Raw genomic sequence first — 10,430 nt, 5'->3', positions numbered from 1 at the left:
CCCCCTCTCGGGACTTAGCGGCGCCGCGAGGCTCCGCTCCCCTCTGCTCCCCTCCCGGAGGTGTCGACGACTTGAGTCCTTGGGGACCCGGCTCAGACCCCTCAAGTGTTCAGTGCAGCCAAGCGGCTTGAGCCGAATTCTGTCGCCCGGGTCCGCCGTGGCCTCCCACCCGCCCCGAGCCTCATCGGAGCTTTGGGGACACTACGAAGGTGCCCCATCCAGAAGTCCGAGGCCCGGGCCGGGGTCCGGCCCACCCTTCTCTTCCCAACCCCCCGACACCCCCCCCCGCGCCTTTGGGGAAGCGGCGCTGGCTGGGGCGGGGGCGGGCCGGTGGGAGGGGGGTGGCTGGAAGGCCGCGGCGGCGCCGGGGGTTGGGAGCGACGAGACAGGAGGAGGCTCCCCCACGGCGCGCCCCTGCGACCCCAGCCGCTCAGCGGGCCCGGCCACAGACAATTAAAGCGGGATTCCTCCCCCGCTGACGTCGGCAGCGCCGAGGCCCCTCCCGCGGTGGCATAAAAGGCGCGGGCTCCGCAGCGCAGGCGGCAGTGGGGGCCGGACAGCGCGGCGGTGCGGACTGCGCGGCGGAGCAGCGAGCTGCGCGGCGCCCAGAGCGCGGGCCGCCTGCCGAGCCCCAGCCGAGCCGAGCCGGGCCCGGAGCGCCGGGCCCCAGCGCCCGCAGCCATGCCGGCCGGCCGCGCCGCGCGCACCTGTGCGCTGCTCGCCCTCTGCCTCCTGGGCAGCGGGGCCCAGGATTTCGGGCCGACGCGCTTCATCTGCACCTCGGTGCCCGTGGACGCCGACATGTGCGCCGCGTCCGTGGCCTCCGGCGGCGCGGAGGAGCTCCGGAGCAACGTGCTGCAGCTCCGCGAGACCGTGCTGCAGCAGAAGGAGACCATCCTGAGCCAGAAGGAGACCATCCGCGAGCTGACCACCAAGCTGGGCCGCTGCGAGAGCCAGAGCACGCTGGACGCGAGCGCGGGCGAGGCGCGGACGGGCGGCGGCCGCAAGCAGCCCGGCTCGGGCAAGAACACCAACACCATGGGCGACCTGTCTCGGACGCCGGCCGCCGAGACGCTCAGCCAACTCGGGCAAACTTTGCAGTCGCTCAAAACCCGCCTGGAGAACCTCGAGGTCCGCGCGCGCCGCTCTTCCCCCTCCGGCTCGCGCGCCCCTCTGCCCTCCCCTACCTCCATTCCCGATCCGGCCCGACACCCCCAACCCTGGCCTCGGCCGGGTGCCGAGGCCCGGCTGGGGCCTCCCCAGGCTGGCGGGGCCGCGCAGACCGCCACTTGCCTGAGCTCCCCGCCAGGCCGCCCCCGCAGTCGCCCTGAGGGGACCGCGCCACGGGCCTCCCGGCACAGTCCCTGCTGCGCGCGTAACGATATGGTTTCCCCTCGCCCTTGCACCCTCGCAGCAGTACAGCCGGCTCAATTCCTCCAGCCAGACCAACAGCCTCAAGGATCTGCTGCAGAGCAAGATCGATGACCTGGAGAGGCAGGTGCTGTCTCGGGTGAACACTCTGGAGGAGGGCAAGGGGGGCTCCAAAAACGACACCGAGGAAAGGGTCAAGATCGAGAATGCCCTGACTTCCCTGCACCAGCGGATCAGCGAGCTCGAGAAAGGTAACAGTCATGGAGGGTCGGTGGCAGGCTGCCTGTCTCGGCTCCCTGGCCCAGAGGGACCCTGCCTCTGGTTTTGGCTTCCTGCATAGCTCAACTCCATCCTGTAAAAGCCCTGAGCTCCTCCACCCCTCCAGCCCCATCCCTGCCCCAGGTTCTCCAGTTGGTGTTCCTGGCAGGGCTGGGGTGCCCTGGGCTCAGGACATAAACGGAAGCAGAGAAGGGAAGCAGAGTGAGGAAGGGAATGCCTGGTGTCCCCCCCAGTCCCCTCCCTGACACACTCACAAACTCGAAGGGTTTTTCAAGTCTGATTTGTTTAATCTTCAGCAACTTTGCACTGTAGCTGTGGCCGGCCCAAGTCCTCCCTGGCTAAGAAAGCCTGGCTTTAGCCAGCCAGTCCCCATTCCCGGCAGAGAGCAGGGTACAGGCTGGGTCTGAGTCCTCCCTGTCCTCAGCAGATCTGGGCCCTGAGCAGGTTTCCTCCCAGCCCCTTGGTGCCCCTGGCGTCCTCTGAGGATTTCCGGGTCCCCTTCCCTGCCCTGAGCACACCCCCACGGTTTTCTCTTCTGAGTGACCCAAGCCCGGGCATCTTGCGAGCCCCGTGGTTCCCGAGTCGCCATCACCAGCTGGCCCCAATCTCGCCCCGAGCGCACGGATGAGCTCAGGAGGCTCAGCCTTGAAGTTGCAGGAATCAAACAAGGTTGTAAAAGGGTGGGGGGGGGGGACACTGCCGGGCTCCGAGCAGGGCCACGTGACCCTTCTCGACCGCAAAGTGTGCTGGATGGATTTAAACAGTGCCATCTTAAGGCACGTTATGTAACTGAAAAACAGATCGAGGAAGGGAGGAGGGAAGGAGGGAAAGAGGAGAGACCAGGGAAATGAGAAACACCCCCTAAAGAGGCCAGGGGTTGGATCTGCTCCAAGGGCAGGGGGCTGCCAGCCTGAGCTGTAGGGGAAGCACTGAGGGGGCCAGCTCTGCTCTGTTCCCTGACACCTGGCTTAGAGGAAGGGGGAGGGGTTGCTGGCTCAGCAGGACGCCTTCTAGAAATAATTCTTGGCCTGGGGGTGCCGGTTGAGTGCTGGGCTCCCTGGCAGCGCCGCTGTCCATGCTGGAGCTGGTGGGTGTGTATCCCTGGCTCTGGGCCTGGCACCCGTGCCCACTGCTGGGCAGGACTGTTTTGCCTGAAGTCAGTCGCACACGCCCAAGGCCACAGCCACAGAGCGTGCGGGCGGGGAGAGGGCGGACAGGCATCCCCTGGAGACCTCATGGCACACGGCTGCCTGGCGGCCATGTAGAAAGGGAGGCTGTGGGGCTGGGAGCGTGATGTTTCAGGAAGCACACAGGAAGTTCGCCACGAGAGTTCATGGCATCAACCTCAAAGCAGTCACCTTGGGGGACCCTGGCTCCAGGGCCACCTCCCGGCTCCCTGCTGTCCTGCCCTCTGCAGGGGGCTAGACAGAGTTGCTGGAAGGGCCTCAGAGGGGACAGCTCTCCCTCCGGTAGGGTGCATGGGCTTCTGGAAACAACCCAAGTCCTCATGGCACGTCAGCTGGGCCAGATGAGTGAGCAGGGGCTGCTGAATGCCCTGGCCTCGAGGCACCCGGGCCTGGTTGTCTTGGGTGAGGATGCAGGAGCACCGGCAGCATCCTGGAATCAGGTCAGACTCCCTCCCGGAGGGGCTGCTCCGAGGGGAGCTAGCCTCTTTCCTGGCAGGGAGAAGACCTCCTTCCTCTGCGGCCACACCTTTGAGGGTTGCTTTACAGCGTGTGCACCCACCCACTCCCTGCCCACGCCCGCTGCCCAGACTGAGTGCAGATGCTCACAGCCCACTACGCGCAGGCGGCTCCCCACACCCCCATCCCAGCCTCCCCATGGGGGCTGCCATGTGGGAGCCAGCCCCAGGGTGCAGAGACCTTGGGTCAGCTCTCTGGTCTCGGCCCTATGCCCTGGGGCAAGGTGCTTGACCTCTCCAAGCCTCCCTCTTGGCATGTACAGAATGCAGAGGGTCTGCTCTGTCTGCGTCACGGAGCCTGGCAGGGGCCAAGCCTACTTCAGGGACTGGCGCTTTGTCCAGGCGCAGGTGTCAGGACTGTGTCCTGTCCTTCTCAGGTCAGAAGGACAGCCGCCCCGGAGACAAGTTCCAGCTCACATTCCCACTGCGGACCAACTACATGTACGCCAAGGTGAAGAAGAGCCTGCCTGAGATGTACGCCTTCACGGTGTGCATGTGGCTCAAGTCCAGCGCGGCACCAGGGGTGGGCACGCCCTTCTCCTACGCGGTGCCCGGCCAGGCCAACGAGCTGGTCCTCATCGAGTGGGGCAACAACCCCATGGAGATCCTCATCAACGACAAGGTAGAGCCCCACCCCCGCCCCGGGCTGCCGGGACGGGTGTGGGCGGCCTGAGCTAAGCGGCCTCAGATGCTCCTGTGGCCCCGGGGGGAAGAGAGGCCTGGGAGAGATGGGGAGGGGCACCCTCGCCTCCTTCCACGAGCAGGATAAAGCTGGAGCCCTTCCAGACAGAGGCCTCCTGAGTTGGGGGCGACGGAGGATGACCCAGGGGGCCAGTCCATCCATCAGATCAAACCTGACTGCTGTCCCCAGCCGGCCTTGGAGCTGGCTTTGCTCCTCCGTATCGGGGGACCACAGGTGCCCTGGGTGTGCAAAAGGTTCCCTGAGAGGTTCTTCCTGAGTCCAGGTCTATCTGCTCAGCCCCGTACCCCCGGGAGGGGCCGGGTCTGCCCGACCCCGTGACTGGGGTGCCCTTTCCCTCCAGGGAAGCCGTCTCCATCTTGGCCCTCCGCGGGCTGTGGAATTAGCTGCCAGCTCACAAGCGCCCTCATCTCTATGCCAGCTTTGGTAGTAAATGTCTAAAACCTGAGCTGGGAATCGGATTCCGAGCCCTTGTTCTTGACGTCTTGCCCAGAAAGAGCTCTGCCTTTCTGGGGCCCCATCTCCCCAAGTTAAAATGGTGTGAGGATTCTTTTGTCGGCTGCGGCAGCCTCCCTGCCCGAAACGTTAGAGGGTGAGTGAGATTCCAGGTCAGAGGCTGGTCTGAGAATTAAGAGGCATGGTGCCAGCTCCCCTGGCATCTCTCAGAGTCTCTGCAAAAAGGCTGGGCGGCTTATAGACCCAGAGGATCCGGTAATTACAGATGGACCGTTGGAAGAGGGAGCAGAGGCCCAGAAAACGGCCGTGAACTCAGCCCCCAGGGGTGGCCCTCTCCATCAGAGGCCGCTGTCCTGGGCTCACCAAGAGGGAGGAGGGCGAGTAGGAGCGAGGGGACTGTGTATTTAGATCGATCCTGCGAGCCCCCGGCAACGCATCCCGTTGCCTTTGTGACGCTGGGACCCGTCCACAGATGGGGCCGCCAGATGATGAAGTCTGGGGGGGCAGGTGCTGCGAGAAGTCAGCAGCGGTGCTTGATGTGACTGTAAACGCATGTGAGTAACGGCCGGACTGGTAACCAGGGACGATTATCAGTTCTGATCATGCCCCTGGGTGCCGCTCTCCTCCCCAGGTGGCCAAGCTGCCCTTTGTAATCAACGATGGCAAGTGGCACCACATCTGCATCACCTGGACCACCCGGGACGGGGTCTGGGAAGCCTACCAGGACGGCACCCAGGGAGGCAACGGCGAGAACCTGGCGCCCTATCACCCCATCAAGCCCCAAGGCGTGCTAGTGCTGGGCCAGGAGCAGGTGCTGGCCATGGGGGCCGGGAAGGGGGGGCCGGCTGCAGGGGGAGGAGCCCCAGAAGCAGAGACCAGCCGGAGAAAGGGGAGTGGGGCTGTTGGGAGAGAGAGCGAAGAGAGGCAGCGGGGAGCAGGCGGTAGGGAGGAGGAGAGAGAAGTGGTCTCCCCTGAGCAGGAGCCGGGCAAGCAAGGGACGCAGCAGTCTGGGCAAAGCCCTGCCCCGGGCGGGCTCTCTCAGGAAAGGCCACAGGAGCGGGCTCTGGCCTCTCTCCACCGCTTTCCCGACAGCAGCGGCCATGCTCTCTTCGGCACCGGAAGGCCAACCGTACATTTAGGGATGCATAATCTATTTCCTGGAAGTGACTCGTCTCCACTGGGCACCCAGGAGGGAAGGGCAGGCAGGAGAGCCCAGGCCTTCTGTTCTCACTGGGCGGCCTTTGCTGGCAGAGAGTGACGTCTGAGTTCCTCGACGAGAGGCGGGGGGGATGGGGAGCCCCCAGGTCCTGCTCCCATGGTTGTCCACTGCCCCGGCTGACCCCTCCCTCCCTGGGCCCCTCACGGGCGCCCCCAGGAGCTCTGCCTCCAGGGAGAGGGGAGCAGCCTCTCTGCTTTTCCTGAGCTCCCCGTGGCCGGGGGGGACCAAAGCATAGCTGAAGACCCAGAGACAGGGAGACAGAGGTATCCGGGGTGGACGTGAGAGCCTGTCCCCCAGGGGTGCCCTCCTGCTAGGCCCCCACCACTGTGACCCCCACCCTCATCCTCTGCTTTTCTCTGAAGGACACTCTGGGTGGTGGGTTTGATGCCACCCAAGCGTTCGTGGGCGAGCTGGCCCATTTCAACATCTGGGACCGCAAGCTGACCCCGGGGGAGGTGTACAACCTGGCCACCTGCAGCACCAAGGCCCTTTCCGGCAACGTCATCGCCTGGGCTGAGTCCCACATCGAGATCTACGGCGGAGCCACCAAGTGGACATTCGAAGCCTGTCGCCAGATCAACTGAGGCCCTGGGCCGGACTGAGCCTCCGTCCCGGGCCGGCCCCCCGCCTCCTCCTGCTTGTGCGGTGATGATCCGTCGTCTCCTCTTCTCTCCCTCCCCCCCAGGAATGACTCCAGGCCCTGGCCCTCGCGCACGCGCACACAGCCTGGGCTCGTCCTCGCGCAGGGAAGCAGGCCTGGCTCCCACCTGTCCCCGAGGCACCCCCCCCTCTCCGGGAGCGCGCACTGTTTCTCAGGCACGCCCTGTTCACCGGGAAAGCCAGCGGCTGCCACGTGAACAATGCACACGTAGGTGAGAGGACGTGTGTGTGTGTGTGTGTGTGTGTGTGTGTGTGTGTCTATGAGCGTGTGTCTCTCGGGGAGGCCTTCTCTTTTAAAATGGTATCTTGTTTCTTCTTTGTGGCTTTGGGAAATCTCACAACTGGTCTGCTATCTGTATTTGCCAACTTTGGGGGCTGCCCGCGTGCCTTGGGGCTGGTGCAACTTCTTCTGCAATGCATCCGTCTTTGTTTGCAAATCTCTTCCAGAGCAACAACTCTCTCTGTTGATAAAATAAATGTCTTTTAGCGGTTTGTTAAAGGCCAGGGCCTCTCCATGGAGAACTTGTATTTTGTTGTAGAGGTGACCTCTCTCCAAAGGGTTGAAGGCACGTGGCACCATGCACTTGGAGAGGGCAGAGGAGGTCAGGCCGGCCCCAGGATCCGGGTAGTCCCCCAGCCCCAGCGCCTGGCCTGTGTCCTACGGCTGGTGTCCGAGGGCGGCGTGGGACTGGGGAGGCTGGCCTGCGTGCCCAGCTCAGCTGGCTCAGGCCCCCCATCCCACCTGTGGCCCTCAGCCTTCTCGCCTCCCTGCACTCGGCAAGGTCGGGCTCTGTCTTTCCCTTCAGCTGCCAGCTGCCGCCCCCCCAGAGAGAGGAGCGTCCCACCCACGGCCCAGGAAGCCAGAGCCCCTCCATCGCCTCTGGCAGTGGGAGGCCAGAGGCTTCAGAGGGTCGGCCCAGGGGTGGACCTTTTAGACTGGGAAACCCGCACTCTGATTAAGACCCTGCCCCACACGGCCAGTGGATGGGCAGGTCCGTGGTAACTCTGACAGCCATATTCTTGCCACACGCCCGGGCCCACGTGAGCTGGCTTGGCGAGTCCTCCAAGGGGGCAGGGGACCTCTTGTGGGGAGCCAGGCACGGCCAGGCTGGGGCCTGAAACCCACTCCCCCATCTTACAGGGCTCAAGCCCTGAAGCAGCCCCCAACCTGTCACCAGCTGGTGACACAGACCCAACCAGTGTCCAGAGGCTTGGACTTTTTTCCCATGAAAAACAAACACGTACGTCTCCTCCTAGTCCTTCCAAGGTGGGGAGAAAAACACGTGTGTGCGCGCATGTGCGTGTGTGTGTGTGTGTGTGTGTCTGTGTGTGTGTGTGTTGAATGAGAGGGAAGAGCATTCAGACGGATCACGCCCAGGGAGGGCGATCTCCCTGCTTTGTCGCACCATCTGGGGGTCGCACGCCCCAAGGGCCACCTGGACTCTCGCCAGGAGTCCAATTAGCAAAAGGCTGGCGAGTCTTTCAAGAAATTCTCCTGCACTGCCTGGCTCATCTGCAGCTGCAGACTTTTCTTCAGGAGGAGCAGGTGTCCCTGTCTCCTGTTCCTTCCAGGGGCACCTGTCTCCTGAAGCGCAGGTCCGTGTTGTGTCGGAAACCCAGTGCATCTGTGTGCATCTGTGCTGGAGTCTCTGCGTCGGTGTCCGCGTGGGTGTCTGCACGGTACCCTGTCGCCGTTCTGCAATGCCTCCCTCTTGTGCGGAGCGCCCAGTGCAGGCGCCCAGCTGCGCGCTGTGGCTCAACAGTGGCTTTTTCTGAGACCGTTGTGCTTCATCGGAGCCCGTCGGGCTGTGGCGTCTGTGGATCTGCAGGGATCTTCTCTGTTTGCATGTTCCTCGGGGTGGCGTGTCCCGTGCTTCCTCAGTCCGATGTGTGTTCCCCTGCCTGCATGAGCTGCTCTGGTTCTGTGTTGTGTGCTGAGTGCCACCCATCGTTCTGTGACCATCCATGTAGCTACCAGGAAAGGCTGAGTAAGCAAGCCAAGGGTGTCGGAGGAGATCAGGGGAGAGGTCGAGTCCCTCCCCTTCCCCCCGCTGCCCAAACACACCAAGTATTTTTAACATGTAGGTTGAGAGCAAGCTGAACAATCCCCGTAGTTGGGAGAGAGCGAGAGCTTGGAACGCCCCCCCCCCCCACCGGATCGGCCCCACCCCTCACTTCAGCCATCTCGGAGCTGTAGGCAAGGCCCAGAGCGTGCTAGGTGCTCTCCGTCGGCACCTCCCACCAGCCCCTGCAGATCTCACGGACCCCAGACCACCTTCTGCCCCAGTGGGCGCGGTGGGAGCTGTCCGTTCAGGACCACAAGCCATCCTCTGCCCTAACCAGAGACGGGCAGAGCCCACCCCAGATGCGTACACCTGCGTCCCTTTGGCCTCCCCAACCCCTCCACTCTGTGCCCTTCCCCTGAGGCCCCTGTGGTGCCAGGGACAGAAGCGGATGTTTGACTCCCTCCCGCCCGACTGGAGCCTGTGCCAAGCCCCCGACTCCCTCACTGTGTTAACACTTGGCACTTTGCCCACCCCGAGAAAGGTAGACAGCCACAAGTCTAATCCACATAGTTCCCATCTACTCTTTAATCTGATGGATGTTCCCTCTTGCACTGAATAACACATGCCTATCTCAGGTAAGCCGTTTTATAAAATACGAAGATAAAAAAGCACTGTCGAGACAGTGTTTGCTTCTGCCGAGCTGGTGTCCCGCAGCTCCCTGGGTGTCCGAGGTGGGAGAGTGGCCGACAGGCTCTCCGGGCCCCTGGGGGGTTAGATCCCACTTGAATCGTAAGCCTTCTTGCTTTTGATAACACAGTATTGTTTCTCTTACTCTAGAAGAAAAAGTTTATTACCAAACAAGAGTATTTTTATGAAAGCAAAGGACAAACCTATAAATTAACTCAACCTATATCTCCCTTGAAAATACTTTTCAGGCTCCGCCAAAATGTAGAACTGAAAGCATGTATTTTGGAAGAAAGAAATACATTTTGTATGCTTTCTGTTCCTTTTGTAGATTCACAGTTTATTTTCTAAGACTGCAAAGATCACTCTGTCACCAGCCCTGGGACCTGAGACCAAGGGGGTGTCTTGTGGGCAGTGGAGGGGAGGGGGAGGCTGGCATGAGGGTCAGTCATTCCAGTGAACTCCAGAGGGGGGCCGCCTGTTCTCAAAGGCGTGTTGGGCACCAGGCTGTACACTGGCCACTGACAGTGGCCCCTCTGTCTCGGAGCCGACTTGTTAGTGGGATGAGCTAAGGACCTGATTATCAGTTCCAACCCTGACAGAAGAAACTAGGGTAACGGATTGTAAACATTAAGATGACAGTATCCTTTGTAATCTTATGGCAACCAAAACGTGGCTTAACGCAGTCATGGTCTCATCTCTGAAAACACAGCGTGTAAATTTATTCAATTAACGATGGGAAACCTATCACCTCCGTGTACAGTGGACTCAAGTGCCATTTGTTGAAGGGGAACAAGCCATTGAGGAGAAAAAAAGCCCAACACTTAGAGTCCCAATTTTGTCTTATTTGCCAAAATGACCCGACGACGACAGCCCAAACCCCTGTGGTTGACATTGTCACACTGTATATACTGTACAATAGGAAGGGAACCCATGTATCTCACTGTCCATTATTTGCTAACCAAAGCTGTACCTTTTTCCCATGATCTGCAGCCTTTGGGTGTCTAGTGGGTCAGAACCATGGGACCTGCCACCTCCCATCAGCAATTCTGGAAATGCACTATTTCTACTGGTATCCTTGCTTTTTTTTTTCATTTTCTTGCTGAAATGACATGAATTGTTGAGTTTATTTTTACACAGTAAAAGAGTGAAGAAAGACTGTGGTCTCCTTGGAATGTCTCTTCCTTTCTCAAGCTTGCAAATGTCACTTCAACCACCTCAGCAGCCCTCCCGGGGGGTGCATGCCTGCCCATTGCCCTGTGACCCTCAGCAGTCTCGCGGCCATCCAGGAACACCGGACATCAGGCGTGGGGAGGGGGCCTGCCCGCTTCCCAGGTGCAGCCGACACCGAGG

General features: G+C 61.5%; 1 protein-coding gene across 3 annotated transcripts; it reads left to right on the top strand.

Moving 5' to 3' along the window:
• Nucleotides 1-553: 553 nt before the first annotated feature.
• NPTX1 (neuronal pentraxin 1) lies at nucleotides 554-9,933 on the top strand. 3 transcript variants are annotated; one of them, XR_012059895.1, is made up of 6 exons: nucleotides 558-1,131; nucleotides 1,415-1,622; nucleotides 3,730-3,974; nucleotides 5,140-5,319; nucleotides 6,090-6,595; nucleotides 7,960-9,933. XR_012059895.1 is itself a non-coding variant. In XM_072939793.1 (5 exons), exons 1-5 carry the CDS (start codon nucleotides 682-684, stop codon nucleotides 6,309-6,311), a joined length of 1,305 nt encoding a protein of 434 aa, XP_072795894.1. In that variant the 5' UTR covers nucleotides 554-681; the 3' UTR covers nucleotides 6,312-9,933. The 3 variants fall into 3 exon arrangements, 1 of the variants encoding a protein (XP_072795894.1); XR_012059894.1 differs by having other exon boundaries at nucleotides 6,090-6,599; XM_072939793.1 differs by having other exon boundaries at nucleotides 554-1,131; nucleotides 6,090-9,933.
• The last annotated feature ends 497 nt before the right edge of the window (nucleotides 9,934-10,430 follow it).

This window comes from Vicugna pacos, chromosome 16 (assembly GCF_048564905.1).
Source record: "Vicugna pacos chromosome 16, VicPac4, whole genome shotgun sequence".
In the NCBI taxonomy this organism is placed as follows: domain Eukaryota; kingdom Metazoa; phylum Chordata; class Mammalia; order Artiodactyla; family Camelidae; genus Vicugna; species Vicugna pacos.
Note: the sequence above shows the minus strand (reverse complement) of the source record. Positions and strands in the feature narration are given on the sequence as shown.